This window comes from Heloderma suspectum, chromosome 1 (genome assembly GCF_057233095.1).
Source record: "Heloderma suspectum isolate Gila_16-S chromosome 1, 16-S_ref, whole genome shotgun sequence".
NCBI classification, from domain to species: Eukaryota; Metazoa; Chordata; class Lepidosauria; order Squamata; family Helodermatidae; genus Heloderma; species Heloderma suspectum.
The window spans coordinates 301785991-301802536 of NC_139458.1; the positions used below are offsets into that span (position 1 = coordinate 301785991).

Genomic DNA, 16546 nt, shown 5'->3' on the forward strand with positions numbered 1-16546 from the left:
TGCACCACCACCAGTTTGAGAATGATGAACCTACAGAATAACTCTCACACTCCATAATTACTGATAATCCATGGCCCTGAGAAATAACTCTGTAATGCAGATATCCTGCAAATTAGAGCTAAGAGGGAAAGGAACATCTTACTTTTATGATGTGAGATGTTTTATTTTATATCTCACTTTTCTTGCATCCTAGAACTTAAGGTGGTGTACATAGCCTGCATTCCATCCAGGCACGAACAAGACTTTGATGTGTCCGCTTTAGCAAGGTTACTGTATCGTGAGTCTTCAGTCTATGCCCTGAGTTTCTTGTATTTCATTTCTTGTTCTCTGAAGGAAGAAAGGTGGGAAGAGGTATATAACATTTCTAAACCTAAAGTAACAATGCACAGTGGAACCATGTATTATATTCAGAAATGATTTGCAAACCTGATAGGGAGGGACATGTTACTAAGAAATAGAAATTTATTGTACGCTATTATTGCATCCAGAGACATTTCATCTTTTGAATCCTAATCTGTTCCTGATCTTGATTCTTAATGTGATAATCCCTCCATTTTAGTTGAACCTGATATTAAGATTATTCTAACAATTTTGTCTAGTTCAGTCAATCCTCTTAGGCATTTAATAACTTAAGTGTATATGTTCAAGTGTATTGTGAATGAAGCAATAGGTCTTGCAATACCTCAGACGCTCCTTTTTATGTAAAGCTGATAGGCACCCACCCTTAAGGTTATGTCTACCTATAATTCACAAGCATGCCCCAAATGAAATGCAATTCCGACTACAGGGTTTTTTACACAGGGTTTGCTACAAATCTGAGTTATTTGCTTATGGCAAGGAGCTGTGCAGCTCTTGGCCTACTTCTCCACTAAAACAGGATCCAAACCTGATCTGCCCTTTCCATGTAAAATCTTGTATTTGGAAGTTCATCTTCCTGATAACCTAAATAATTGGATAAACAACCTAATTTCTTTGAAAAGATTTCATTTGCTCATTTCATGAAGAGGATTAAGCAACATATAAATACTTAAAACTGACACTTGCTGAGCAAGAATTTACAGGTAACAATAATTCAGAGTTCAAAAGGTAATGGTATATAAATGCTACATGTACTTTTTCTTGTTGCCCCCTTTCTCTTTTTTATTTGACAATATTGAAAGCCTTTCAAAGGGAAAGATTGCCCTGTGTACTTGGTCTGCAGGCTTCAAAGCTATAAGGACAGGCATATTCTAAAGTGTGAAACAGCCTTATTATATTCATTTTTGACATACACTCTTGGTCTTATAGCTGCTTGCTTGTTATATTTATTGTATCACATTTGTAACCTACCATATACTGTAAAAAGCCTTGGAGCACCCAACAACAATTTAAAAAACATTAAAAGTAAAAGCCAGCATAACTAACAGTTATAAGTCCATAATAGGGGCAGGTTTCAAGAAAACATCAGTTAAACCTGGAATAAAATTCACCCTTTCCTCTGAATCCCCATGCTCTCAACCATCCTCATAAAAACCAAACCTGCATGGGTGTACTGAACTTGTGTAGTGCTGGTATGCTGGTGTAGTGCTGCTATACATGTATTAACACGAATTTGAACTTAGCTTCATGTCCTCTGAATGTTTCCTGCAGGAACAATGGGTAATTGGGGAATTAGTCTGGTGCTAGGGGAAACTCTGCTATCTGCAACCCCTGGCTGTATCCCTGCTGGAGGACAGGCCACTGTCAGTCCAGTAGAGCAGGGTCAGAAACTAACGTTGGGTCAGAAACTAACGCTGGGTCAGAAACTAACACCAAACTAAAAGGAACTGTAGATGATACTTGAGCATTATCATAAGGTTTCTAAGAAGAAAAACAGAGCCAAGACATCAGGATCTAAATCAGACACAGTTTATTAAGACAGGCAAAAGAGCATTAACTTATGCATGCTTGGTTTCTAGGCAAGAGTTGAAGGCTATCCCAGAAAGGGAGGGAGTGGCTTGAGAAGGAAATAGAGGATGAGTGAAAGGTCAAAGAAGGTTAGTGGTGGGAAGAGAGTGAAAGGGAGGGGATTGTTACTATCCTTGGTATGCTGATAGCTATGAAAAGAGGAGAGTCCTGAGGTAGGTTAAGTCCAAAAACAAAGGGTAAAGTCGGACATTCCCAGGCCACAGTGGCACATCCATCTGGGAATATCAAGTGTTCCCAGGCTGCAGGAAGCCTCTGGGCAAAAATTTGGGATGATGGGGTGCAAAGATGGGTACCCTGCTAGGAGCTTTAATAGGCATAGACTGGGTTTGGATGACACGATAAGCCATGATGGGTTATTTAACCCATTGTTGGTTACCGTGTTGTCTGCCAGGAATGTTTTTGACCAAAATAAGTCACTCTGATAACCCACGGTCTGCAGTAACCCACCGTGAGTTATCGTGTTGTGTGGGGCTCAGTGTGGCTTATTCTAATTGCCTACAGAGTTGCCTGGCAAGAGCAGTTCTCCTCCAGCCTGCTGAGCCCTTTTCTGAGATTTTACAAGCAGCACAGGGACCACTGCAGCCCAATATGCACAGCCTTCCCCAATTTTGTGCTACAGTCACAAAATGATAGCTTTCCCTGAGTACAATGACAGCCTCACACCATTACACTACCCCGCTACAGCAAAGTTATACAATGATGGGCTTCCCTGATTGCTACTTGAAACTGCGCAACTTGGGAAATGGGGAAAAATAGGGGAATAGGGAAAGAACTGCTCCCTTTTCCATGAAGAAGCGCTGTTCCGCAATAATTCACTACAGCATCTGGACGCTCTCCATGAAGGCACCCCACCTGTGCGATTTTGCCCCATTCCAGCAAACTGTCTGGGAGTTATAGCTCCCACCCCCCTCTTCCTTCTCGGTCACTTTTCCATGAAGAAGCAAAATGGCTATGGGGCTGGGAGGGAATGTGCAATTGTGCCTTTGCGCTAAAGCGCTATAGCAAACAAGCAGCTCTGCTAGCAATGTCTGGGAGGGGGGATGAAATGCGCAACTCCACTTTATTGTTGATTTTGGACAATAAAGGTGTCTGTGCCATCAATGGCTATGGGGGGAAATGCGCAATTGACGGTTTTGTCCCGATACTGCAACCTCCCAAGGGTTTATTTGTGCTACCCCCTTTTTGTTCCACCAGTTTTTTCCCTCTGGGCTAATTGGACAGAGTTTTGATGGTGCATCAGTTGCCTCCCGACTAGGAGAGACTGCATGTGAAGTTTGGTCCCAATCCTGCAAACTTCTAAGGTGTTATAGCCACCACCCACTTTTTGGTGCATACAGGATTTCCTCTTCTTTGTGAGTAATTGTGCAAGGTTTTGATGGTGCGTTGGGTGCCTTCAAACTAGGGGAGGTTGTGTATGAAGTTTGGTCCCGATCCTGTAAACTTCCAGTGCTTTAGAGCCACCCCCCTTGTTGGGGTGATGCTGGAAGCACCGAGTTAAGCCCCTGTAATTCACCCCACACCTCTCCACAATTGGGTTATTGTGGAAGGTTAAAACAGGCTGCTGCAATGTTGTCAGTGGGTGAAATAGCACACTGCTCAGGTGCAGGGCTGCAGTGGGACGGGGCAGCAGGATGATTTAGATCATGCACAGTAACTTAATAAGTTACTTGTTCCCTTCAGGGAACAGAAGGACAGATGTCAAGGCTATTTTTAAAGAAATGGTTCATAGACATGATGTGTGAACTGGTACCAGGTGGAATGGTCACAACAGTGTGCAGGGCACTTAGTCTTGTAAATTAATGAATGGCAGGGTCTTGATCTCATTGCATTAAGGTGTCCTAGGCCATTTGGGTATTACTAGAATTTCACTCCATTTCAGTAGAGGGGGGACCTGACAGTTGAGCCCTGTTGATGTGAGCTGCTAGCCCTTGCCAGCTACAAAAAGACAAAATAGAGTTCTGCAGACCAAATGCAAGTGCTCTGGCAATACTAGGGAGGATGCCAACAGTAAGAAAGCCCTGCCCTTTGTGTCAACCAGCCTAACAGACAATGCTGACACTTGGAACCGGGTCCTGTCCAATGACAGTTCATTTGGAAAACAGCTTTCCCTGGAATACCCCCATAATCATGCTGTTCAGAGTTCTAAAAGTTAAAAACAGTGGCTCAAATTCTGCCAGAAAGTTTTGGGGCTAGTGTAGATCTATCAGCAGAGGTTATATGCTCCCTCGGCCAACTGCTACCACACTCTTAACTAATTGAAACTTCTGGAGTTTTAGAACTTCCAACTACAAGTAGGATTCAAAGCTGTGAGAAACTAGCTTTCCTGAAAACTAATGCAGAATCTTAAATTGATTTACATCTTTGAGAGGGTAGTGATACCCGGGGCCTCTATCTTATCTCCCTGATGATGATAGCCACAATAGCGCTTGGATGAAGTGTGGCTCAAAGAGTTTGTTGTATCAGGATGTTATCCTCTTTCCTTCTTCAAATAGGATTGTTTTGATTCTGTGATAGCTCTAATAAAGCAAAGACTTTGGGATACTTCCTTTCAAGATCTTTCTGCTTGCTCATGTGCAACTTGCTTGCTTTGTTCTTTAGGTATTCTCTATGACAACTTTTTTCAGTTAGTAAATAATAACAATTGTTTGAGTAATTTCCATGTAGCTAAATATCACAGGACTCTCATTTTGGCTTCGTTTTATGTGCTTCCTTCTCAAATGCTTTGGGGATGATATGGTGTCCCCCTGCCCTTGAGGGTTTGTCTGTGTGTAATGACCAGGAGGTGGAATTGGTGGAAGATGTTCTCTTGTTTATAATTTCTGTGTTGGAGCTAGGCAGGAAATGATTGCTCCTTTATTGGCCACTACCAGGCAGATCAGCCCAATTTTATGTTAAATGTCTGTTGTTAGATAAATTCCATCAGTTTCATTAGTTGTGACCAAATTTTTCTCAGTGGCAATGAGAACAAGGAAGCAACTAGCGTCTGATGTTGAAAGGTTGGGGGGGGGGGGCTACCTTAGAGTTTCTGTTTTTGTATTGTTGTATGTTTGAGTAATGTTATTTATGTTGCTGTATTTTGTTTTGTAAATGTTTTTGAGTGCTTTTAATTCTGGCTTGTTGACCACAATAAATTATGTTATTAGAACCTTAAATTAGATCACAGGGTTGAAAGGGCTTTGAAGATGACCAAATTGAAATCCCTTTTCAGAGGAACACTCCACCATACCTGTTAATAGCCCCCTTCAGTCATTTTGGTTGGTGCAGAGAGAGGTACCAATGCATGCACACCCCACAGTGTTGAATTTCCAAGCTATAGAAAAATGTTTAAGAATATTATGATTGTTTACTTTTTTATTTTTGTTTAGACAGATATAGAGGATCTTGAGTAAGAGTAGAACTAAAAGTGTCTAGCCAAATATAACTAAAATTAATTAATGTATATACAATTTTAAAAAGAATCCCACGTCTTCAACATTTATTTATTTATTTGCTTACAACATTTATATACCACTCCACATCCAGGCATGAAGACATAATCTTTTTATAATCTTTGACTTCGCCTCAGAGATATGGATGAGTATAGGTTGAAGGGTGGATTTGGGAGAGACAAATGTGGCAACTCTCTTGGATGGCCTTATAGTTTCAACAGATGGTAGATGTTGTAACCTTGTTGACACGTCAATATGTCATAAGTAGATTGTTAACTTGCTGTTTTGCCAGCAGATTGGCACATACATGTATGTATGATTGTGTCACATCCTCAGAAAAGTTGCTTGACTAGCTTTGAGGGAACATACAAAGTATTGCATTTTAATTTTTTTAAAAGCTAAGGCAAAGGCAAATAACTGTTTTTCCCTATCAAGATACTTAATTTCTTTTGATATTTTAATATGAAAATTAACACCTTAAAGAAAATGTGTAAGTCCTGTTGATTTCAGTTGAATTTATTTCTAAGTGTGTGCGATTAGGATAGCTGTCATAGAATTATGCATGCTTGAAAGAGCTATTACTCTGTTTTGCTGAAATTACCTTAAGAGCCTAGTCCTATGCATGTTTAGATAGAGAAAAGTCCTATAATTCTTAGCTGGGGAATGCTGAGAGTTATAGGACTTTTTTCTGCCTAAACATGCACAGGATTGCGCCCTAAGATGTCTTTGTGCTTAACAATTGGAGCAAAATATTGGTAATAAAGGAACTGACGTTTCTTTTCTCTCAGAACCACTAGATTCAAATTATTTTTGTAGAGCTCTTTTGTACTTAACTTTGACTTTTCCTTTTGTAGAGATGCAGGAAGAAGATTTAAGTGAAACGGGGATGTTTGTTGCTTCTATTATGAGTAGAGTTAGAGACCTAAAAAGCAAATATAAAAATGAGGACAATATTACAGATGAGCTTAACTTGACTAAGATATCAGCTGATACAACAGGTATGTAGTATCTTTTAAGTAAGTTAGTGACCAACTAAATAGTAAGAATTGCTTCCCCCAAATTGTATTTTAAGTATTCTAGTAACAATGCATTTTTGTAGTGAAATCGTTGGATTGTTTAAATTTGCAATGGAAAAGTGTATATTTCCTCTTGTTAAATTCCTTCACTTGCATACACAAAATCTACATTTTTGTAAGACTATTTTCTATACTTCCCCTTGTCTTTTCTAAAGAAGAATTTTGTCTTGCATTGTGACTTTTATTGCTCCACTTGTCTCATGAGCCTTAAAAGATAAGGAAGGATTATTCTATAACTTCATTTTCTTTAACAGGAAGAAATTATGGAAAATGATTTTGCCTTTTGCAGATTCTGGTCCTCTTTCCAGCACTAGCTCTGTATGACATGGCAAGCTGTTCTCTTTGATAGGCTAACTTAGAGCATTTTATATCTCGCTTTTCTATTGATGTTTCTAACAGACAGCAATAAATAGAATCTTTTCACCTCTTGGAATGTTGAGCCAGTTTTGTATACTAAAGGACCTTCTAGCTCTCAGTTCATAGAAAAGTTGATACCCCCTCGCCAAATGCTGAATTTCCATTTGGCAGGTCACTTCCTCTCAGGGAAGAAAATTATCTGCAGCTATCTCATCAGAATCAAAGCACCTCCCCTCCACAGTGTTGAATTTCCATTCTATAGAAAAATATTTAAGAATAGAGTAGATTGATTGCTTTAATTATATATTATTTTAATTGAGATGTAAGTGCAAAATTTCTAGACCCTGAAAGTTTCCTAGCAAAACATAGTTAAGGTTCATTAAATAGGGTGTATCTATTTATGAAGGTGCTCTTCATAAAGAACATATGCAAGAAACAACTGAAGTACTTAGACACACTGGACTGAAAACCAATGCAACCGCCTATCCAAAGCAAGGCAGGAGAAGAATGGGGGGGATCGTTCCCTCTGCACCTCTCCTGCCCTGCTTTTTCTTCTAGACAGCCATTTTTGGCTATCTAGCTGCGGGGGGCCCGAGCAGGAGAGGAGGCTGCTGTATGACACATCCGCTCTCGCTGCCCTGGAATGCCCCCAGCCCTGCCCCTTTTCAGCTGCTCTGTGCTCCTCTTCCGAACGTGGAGGATAGGGCTTCTCCGCGCTGCCTGAGGCAGCACAGACGTGAGCAGAGGTCAGTTTTCTGGGAACCAGCCTTGGAGTGCGGGCTCCAAGGTCGGTTCCCAGAAAACAGCATATCCTGTGGCTGTCTAATCGCTGTCTAGCGGCCATAGGATTGCTCCCTCCGTACTTTAATTTAGCAATGTGCACAATACCTCTACAGTTCATCCATGGCACTTCAAATTTTTCAATCATATTTTAACCTGTTGTATATCTGTGTATTTCTTTCACTTTGAATGAGATTCATTTAGGTTGTAACCCTATACCCATTTTCTTGGGAATAAACTAAATTAAACTCAATGGGGCTTATTTTTGAGTAGACATGCGTAAGATTGTACCGTTAGCGTGTACTGAGACACACATTTACATCTTGGTGTCCAGTATTTACTTGCAGGTATGCTTGGTGCTTGTATAAAACTAAAGAATTTTTGTTTTGCTCATTCAAAATCCTTCTTGCAACCCATTTCCGTGAAGCCACTTTAAGGTTCCTCTGCTTGGTGAGTTGTATCATGGCATGTGAACAGTACATTTGTGTTGGTTTTTCTAACTGTACCCAGCTGTTTGTAGATTATACTGCTAGTATAAAGAAGCTTCTCCTGCACCAGTGTTGGATAGAATTTCAGCATCATGCTCTGTATAAGATGTATTTCTCTTTGTTTTCTTAGATAACTCTGGAACAGTCAATCAGATTATGATGTCTGCAAATAATCCTGAAGATTGGTTGAGTTTTTTACTTAAATTGGAGAAAAAGGGTACTCCTCAGACTGACACTAGCTTATTGAATAGATTGATTGGTCGTTACAGTCAAGCAGTTCAAGCACTGTCTGCAGAGAAATACAGCCAAAATGAAAGTTATGCTCATATTCTGGTTAGATTTGCAGAACTGAAAGCGTAAGTATTGAAGTCTGACAAAAAATTTCAGAGATAATTACTTCCTGCCTGATTGTTCCAGCTTCTTTTTAATAGCTGTTGCCTTTTAATGGCATGCCTCTGGTGGGCTTGACAGAACACACAACATGGTTCTTGGTATGTTTCTAGAATTGGGGCCCAGTCAGTTGTTCTTTGGTATTGTATTGTTCATGCATGGGGAAAATTAGATTATATTGAAAATGTTGGTTGTTTTCGTAATAATGATCATATTAAATGAAATGTATCTGCACCATGTCTGGAAGGTAGTTTTCTTGGTACGCCTTTGTATTAAAGGATTTATTACAGAGATTCTGAGAGGTGGCAGAGATCAGAATGGCAGTGTTACTAGATGATAGCCGTTTCAGTGCTATACCCCTCCTTTCTGGGATAGAACTTTGTGCTAAATTATTGAGCTTCTGCTGAACACTTAGTTTTCAAAAGAATGTATACTTTTTGCTCTACATAAATAAATATTTCTTTTCAGCATTGAAGAACCGGAAGAGGCACGTGATCAGTTCCATCTTGCTAGACTGAACTGCAAGAAATTTGCTTTTGTTCATGTAGCTTTTGCACAATTTGAACTCTCACAAGGTTTGTAGAAACAGGTCCAATTAAATATAGCACGGCTTATCAGTCTTAACTATAAAAATATGTTACTGATCATCTTTACTTCCCTGGAGTAATAGTGGTCTTGGTATGAGAGACCGTAGAAAGCAAAGTGTTGAACCGGTAGCAGCAGGCTTAATGTAGCATCTGAGTGCTAAACTTATTTTCAGTCTTCCATTCTAGGGGTTTTATCTTAGCTAGGGCAATCCTGTGCATGTTTAGACAGAAAAAGGTGCTCCAGCTCCCAGCATCCCCTGGCCAGCATGTTGTATCTAAATATAGGATTGCATCTGTATTCTCCTATGATCAGGACTGTGGCCTTAATTCTTGACCATTGGGGCAGAAATGTTGGTGCTATGTTCTGGTCTTGTGCTTAGAAATATTTGAAATTTTCTCTGAGTAGTTACCATTGTAAAACATAATTTGGCCTGGCCTATCCATAGAAAGTAGCCGTGCACAATTTTGCCCCCAAGGGCCACATCTGGTGTTTGATGTGGGGCAGGGGCTGCACATATTCTCCTATTCACAGCTCACACACTTCCCCCTTTCCCCCCCAAGTGCGCACACATTCTTCCACTCTACACCTCCCACACATACCCACACTTTCCCCTCGCAACACTTCCCCCCCCCCAACGCACCTCCCCTCCCTGCCTGCTGAGATCTAAGGATCGCTGGGGGTGGGAGAGGCTTTTGCCTCTCCCAGCCCACGGTGATCTCCAGCTAGAGAAAGCATTTTGTTTTTCCTCTTGGATGACAGAAGATTAAAGGGACCTTTTCTGCCCTTGTTCAGAGCCAGCTGCATCCAGCAGACTGGGTGTGTTTGGAAGAGTAACTTAGTCTTGCTCTCCTTCATGTTCAGTCCTATAAGCCCTCCCTCACCTTGCATTCTCAAAACCTCTCCCACCCAGTGAATCGTGCCCCAGAATAATAAAACAGAGGTGGGCTGTAAGCTTTAAATTATTACTTGAGTAATAATTAACTAAAACTTTAGTTGATTGATCATAAGTAGCCCATTTTTAATTGACATGGGCATTTCTTTTTGTGCTGTGAGTTAAGGATAATTGTTGTGGAGTAGGGGGCAACTTGCTTTAGATGTGTGTTGAATGAAAAAGAAAGATGTCCCTTCTGCCTAAGATATTCCGCACTTTCCAAACTCGGAGGCGATCGCCTACCCAATGCAGGGCAGGAGAAGCACGGAGGGGATCGTTCCCTCCGTGCTTCTCCTGCCCTGCTTTTTCAGCTGGACAGCCGATTGTGGCTGTGTAGCTGCGGGAGGGCTGAGCAGGGGAGGAAGCTGCTGTATGACACATTGGATGTATCATACAGGCATTTCCTCTCTCCCCGCCCCAGAACACTCTCCAGGAACACCTCTTTTCAGCCGCTCCATGCTCTTGTAAGAGTGGAGCATGGGGCTGTTCTGCACTGCCTCTGAGGCAGCTCGAGGTAGGGGGAGGTCAGTTCCCGGAAAACCAGATATCCTCTGGCTGTCTAGCGGCCATAGGATTGCTCCCTCTGAGATGTAATCTGTAAATAGAGAAAACATATGCACCTTCTATCTCCAAATGGTCCACGTGCAACTGAACACCTGTTGACTCTACAGGTGTTTATGAACATTGCCAAATTTTGCTGTTGGAGTAAGTTATGCAACTTATTTGCCTAATTCTAAGCCCTCTGATTTACTAGCTTTTACTTAAGCAAGCTAAAGGGTACTGCATGAATTTTCATGCCCGAAATTAGCTTCACTTCAGAGAAACAAAGGCTGGGCATGCTGAAAAGGGAAAACAACTTGGCAGAGCATTGTGGTTGGGAAAGAAAATCCAACAGCTTGGAAAGGGATGCTAATTTTTAAAAAATGCATTGTGTTCTCTTTTTTCCTCTGGAAAGCACAGCTGATTCTCTTTCTTTCTTTTTTTACTAGGAAATGTAAAAAAGTCTAAACAGCTGCTTGAAAAAGCTGCAGAATGTAGAGCAGTTCCACAAGAGATGTTGGACATTGCTCTAAGAAACTTGAGCTTACAAAAAAAGCAGCTGCTTTCTATTGAAAAAAAAGAGAATTTGACAGGTGAGTATTAAAATAAGGGGGATCTTGTAATTTTTAATTCAAAGGCCTATAATTGCACTCAGGTAATCTTCACTCTGAGGAAACTTCAGTATTATGTGAGCATAAATTTGCACACGGAAACATGCTAAAGGAGGATAGATTGCAGGAAACTGAATTAATTCTGTGCATTTTTCTTCACTGCAGATGATTTATTTATTATTTGTTACATTTGTATCGCCCCTTTCTTCCAAGGAGCCCAAGGCAGCCTATATGATGTAGGGCAGATACTTGTCCCTGAACTGATATTTTCAGGAAGGGAGTCTGAGGAACTGAAGCAAATAGCGGTGACGAGGTGAAGTTCTAGACCTTACTGAAAACAATCAAGTTCAGGTTCAGTTAGTATTTATCTGAGGGTTCTTAAGGGAGCAATCCTATGTCCCCTAGCCAGAGTCTGGGGGGCATAGGATTTTTCAGATTCCTGGTTCCTCACTCGAGAAGACAGGGCTTCAAGCTTGGAGCCAGGAAACTATGTTCTCCTCCTCCCCCTCAGAGCCAGCATGGAGAGAACCGCACTGGCTGCCTCTCCATGCTCGGTAAATGGAGTGCAGAGAGGAGAGAAAGGAGGCGTTCCTGGGGTCAGGGAGGGGAAGAGGCTGGGGGGGCTGGCTTATGCCTTTTCCTAGCACCGCCCCAGCCTCCTTCCCTCCCCCTCCCCAAAACCTCTGCTAGAAAGGTGAAACTGCCCATCTAGCAAAAAGGCAGCACAGGAGGTGCGAGGCACCTCCCTCTCTGCATAGTATACTCTGAGTTTGGGGGCTTACGAGTATCCAGGGTGCATCCCATAGAGTTGTGCCCTTAAGAACTCAAATGTGAAACTGCTGGTCTTGTAACAAAAATATGTAAATGTCCATAATATTGGCCTCTGTACTAAGATGATAGGAGAGTGGCCAATGCAACACCAATTTTTAAATTAGTCCAGGAAATTACAGGCCAATTAATTCACATTCTGGGAAAATTGGTAGAAAGCATTATTAAAGATGAATTTATCAAGGGTACAGAAAGACAAATTCTGTTGAAGAAGAAACTTTCTTCTGCAAAAGTAAGTCCTGTCTCACTAAATCCTGCCTGAAACCCTGGAGAGCCACTGCCAGCTTGTGTCAACAGTACTGGGCTAGATGGACCAGTGATCTGTCTTGGTATAAGGCAACTTCCTGTGTTCCTAATGCTGATAGATGTGTCTGCAGTTTCATGTGTGGTTTCTGAGTCATGGCCATTCTGATCAGCAGGTGCAGGGTTGACCTCCTGCAGGCAAACCTTTTGGCACTTCAGGGCAAGTATTTTCCTTAAAATGAATGTTCTTAGAAAAGAAGCCAGAACCTTGTCTTCTAACCAACTCACCTGACATTTTGTATGTTTGTATTATAAAGGGTAATAATTGTATTTTCTTCCAGGCCCTTAATTTCTTGACCAGTACATAAACAGTGGCCCTTAAAAGATATTTCTGATGATAAAAGGTTTATTGATTAAAATATTAATTCCTTTGGTTAAGTTTAAATCAAGATAACACCTCTCATGGCATGGGGGTACCCCTAGTAGCCAACATTCTCTTGCAACAAAAGTTACTTCCATGAAGTCCTGATGCTCCCCGCTTTCATTTCAGGAAGTATCTTCTACCCTGGCATCCATATGTTTTTCTTCCTTTCTTGTAATACAAAAACCCAAGGTCATCCAATGAATCTGATGATCGGAAATTTAGGGCAGACAAAAGGAAGTGCTTCTTCACACAGCAGAAAATTAATCTATAGAATTTACTGCCACAATATGTAGTGATGACCTCCAACTTGGACAGCTTTAAAAGTGGGTTAGACAGATTCCTGGAGGTTAAGGCTATCAATGGCTACTAGTCATGATGGCTATATGTTAACTCCAGTATTGGAGGCAGTATGCCTCTGTAGACCAGTTGCTCGGGAACACGAGTGGGAAGGTGCTGTTGCACTCATGTCCTGCTTGTGGGCTTCCCATAGGCATGTGGTCAGCCACTGTGTGAATAGAATACTGGACTAGATAGGCTTTTCAGTCTGATCCAGCATGGCTCATTTTATTTTAATGTATATTAACTCTGCCCCACCCCAGTTTACATGAAATGGCTGAAGGAGGGAGGGGACGAGAAAAGGGGAACATATTTCTCCCGCCATCATGATACTAGAACCCAGGGTCATCCAATTAAGCTGAATGGTCAGAAATTCAGGACAGATAAAAGGACAGTTCTCTGAACTTCTACTTCTTGCCAAAGTATAAATGGGTCGTGCTTAATTTTTCTTCTATTCAGGTTTAGTCAGGCTGTATATAATTCTTGCTAAAAACAGAACAAAACATTCTGGACCTAGATAATACAAATTATATGCTGAGAGAAGCTAAATTCTGCAGCCTGCTTAATTTCTTCTGTTTGCATAGCTCTGAAGTTTTTTTTACTGTCCTGCATAACTTCTCCTGATGCTACTCATGGCAAAGGCAAGAACCTATGCAGGGCACTGAAACCCCACCCCTAATCACTGTATATCATATTCAGCCAGCACTCTGACTCTTAAGATTTCAGCTGACATCACCCATATGATTACAATCTTATTTTTATCACCATAAGGGCTTTAAAGAAACCTGCAGTTTCTGCCTTTTTTTTGTTACCACACACAAGACCTTTTTGTCTGGAATTGCAGCATACACAGAGACCTAGATATAGCACGGAACATGATTGGAGGAGGAGGAGGAGGAAAAAGCTCAACATTCACGTCCTACCTTAAGTTTGGGATCATGATATGGTTTGCTCACTCAAACCCAAACAATTGTCTAAAATCTGTTCATTACTAGATGGGGGGAATAGATTTCTTACAGGACTTTACAATATTATGGTAAAATGGTATCTTAATACATGGATTGAGAAATATAGCAAACTATATAGGTACAGGGAGTATACTATAGGTATACTCCCATTGGTAGTACATGCTCTGGTCTCCTCTCTTCTAGACTACTGTAATGCGCTGTACGTGGGGTTTCCCTTGAAGATGGTCTGGAAGCTGCAGCTGGTGCAGAACGCGGTGGCTCGCCTAATTAAAGGCAGCTGCCGGCGTGATCACATCGCTCCTGTGCTGAAGGAGGTGCATTGGCTACCAGTTGTTTTCCGGGCCAAATTCAAGGTGTTGGTTTTGACCTTTAAAACCCTATATGGTTCCGGCCCAGCCTATCTCAAAGAGCGCCTCCAGCAACACCAGACAGGCTGCTCAGATCAGCCTCAGATGGCCTTCTCTCTGTCCCATCAGCCAGGACGGCTAGGCTGGTGAGGATGACAGAGAGGGCCTTCTCTGTGGTGGCTCCCACTCTGGAACTCCCTCCCTAGGGAACTCTTCCATGCCCCCTCTTTAATGAGCTTCCGCCACGCACTGAAAACTTGGTTATTCAGGCAGGCATTTGGGGTGGGTTAGGGATTTTTAAATAATGTTTAATGTGTAATTTTACTGTTTTAAATTGTACTGTTGTACATCACCCAGAGTAGCTGGGTGACCAGCCAGATGGGTGATTAAGAAATTTAATAAATAAATAAAATAAATAAATAATAGCTATAGATATAGGTATTTTTTAATTTTTAAATATTCAACTTTTGCTAAAGCTATCACGGTTAAAACTTTAAAATGTTGTGTCTTGATAAATTATATATCTGCAGTACCAATTTCGTACAATGTAGCTGGAAACCTCCTGAATAGGAAAAAAAATGTTGATTCTGGTGAGATTACTGCCAGTACTTCCAGCCTTTGTCCTGGGTGAGTAATGTAAGATACGGCATAGAATTATTTCTATTATGGTTTCAACTGCCTTGTTACAAATGCAATGTCCCACATTTTCTTTTCAGGGATAAAAATGATTTCTCTCAAGAGAGTGAATTGGTCTTGGGTGAACGGAAACCCTTGAAGCAATTGAACAAATCTAACCAGGTAGATAGATAGATATTTCTTTGGTGTATATTGTATTTGATTTTAGCATTTGATAACTTCCATTATGTTTCAATATTTAGATGTGCACCTTTGGGAGAGTTCCCATCAAATTAGTAAGTGACAGTGAGAGCGATGATACAGATAATTCTGTGAAGGTGGATATTCCACGTATGACCAGTGCTCCAAAGAGGTATGGTTATATTAAACTTGTTGTAGAGTAGGAATGGGCAACCTCTTTTCTGTCAAGGGCTATATTTCCAGGGATAATCTGTCAGGGGCCACATGCCGGTAGTGGGTGGGGCCAGAGTCCTGCCCACTCTCTCTTTCTCCCCCCCCGGGGGGTTTGTTGGGGAGGGACAGATCAATCTTGAGGGTTTTAAAAATTAGTCCGAGGGCTGCAGTTATCCAGTCCTGTTATAGATAAACATTTAAAATTGTGTTGCTTCTAAAATGAATTATGAGCGAGTCAAATCAGTGGACCGAAAACAAATATTTAGGATACAGAGCAGGAGTAACTTGAAGTCCAGTGACATTGTAAGAAGTTGCGGGGGGAGTGGGGGAGATTCTGGGGAGCCATGCACTGGTTTTCCATTGTGGCTAGTATTCTGTGATTTAAGAATGCCAAAAGGCCAGCAAGGAAGAAGGATTAAGGTTCCATTGAGCCCTGTAGTAGTCCACTCCCTCAAGGTAATTGTTTTGGATTGTTCATATAGCTTATCAGAAGTCAAACTTTGCTGGAGAAGTTGAACTTGTAGTGGAGTGTTGGAAATACAGCTTTATATTTATCTACCCTGATAGTAGTTTCCATAACTAAAAAGGAGAAAATTTTCCAATCACTTGTTGTATGAGGAAACTGGCATGTGTCAGGTTAACCAACACCTAGTCTCTCAACATATACTCATACACAAGTGCACACTGAGGTTCCAGCTGCTTGCACTAGCTAGATAATGTCGCGTGACTCACTACTGTTGCTTGTGCAAGCACTACAGTCAGGGCCAGAAATATTGGAACAAGGATAACTGTTTTGGCAGTTGGCCTCTGTACACCACCACATTGAAGTTGAAAGGAAACACACCCAGATGGGAGCGAAGTCAGGACTTTCAGCTGTAATTCAAGGGGTTTGACAAAAGGGGGGCACTAACCATTCAGGAAGGACAACCAGTGGCATACACACATCCCCATCATTGGGGGCTCATAAGTAATGGAACGAATGGCTGACAAGCAGCTGCATGGCCAGGTGTGGCCTGTTTCCTGGGCACCCCATGACCAATTAAGCAGATAAAAGGACTAGAGGTGGTTCTGAGTGTTACATTTGCATTTGGTAGCTGTTCACTGGAACTCCCAACATGAGGTCCAAAGAGGTGTCCATGTGAGTGAAGGAGGCCATCATTAGGCTGAGGAAACAAAAGGAACCCATCAGAGAGATAGCAAAAACAGTGGGAGCGGCCAAGACAACAGTTTGGAAC

At 41.5% G+C, this 16546-nt stretch overlaps 1 protein-coding gene across 4 annotated transcripts in view; it reads left to right on the plus strand.

The window, feature by feature from the left end:
- The window catches only part of TTK (TTK protein kinase), a 62652-nt gene that overhangs the window by 9182 nt on the left and 36924 nt on the right, over nucleotides 1-16546 (plus strand). For 3 of the 4 annotated variants that reach the window (XR_014786605.1, XM_084826977.1, XM_084826975.1), the window contains exons 2-8: nucleotides 6230-6373; nucleotides 8207-8432; nucleotides 8935-9041; nucleotides 10975-11118; nucleotides 14813-14909; nucleotides 14999-15080; nucleotides 15161-15270. Coding sequence is in view for 3 of the 4 variants with exons in the window: in XM_084826977.1 (XP_084683103.1) it covers nucleotides 6232-6373; nucleotides 8207-8432; nucleotides 8935-9041; nucleotides 10975-11118; nucleotides 14813-14909; nucleotides 14999-15080; nucleotides 15161-15270 (908 nt within the window). In the remaining variant the exon portion in view is untranslated. Of the gene's footprint in view, nucleotides 1-282; nucleotides 352-6229; nucleotides 6374-8206; nucleotides 8433-8934; nucleotides 9042-10974; nucleotides 11119-14812; nucleotides 14910-14998; nucleotides 15081-15160; nucleotides 15271-16546 lie in introns of those variants that run through there. The other variant, XM_084826976.1, reaches the window with a different exon arrangement.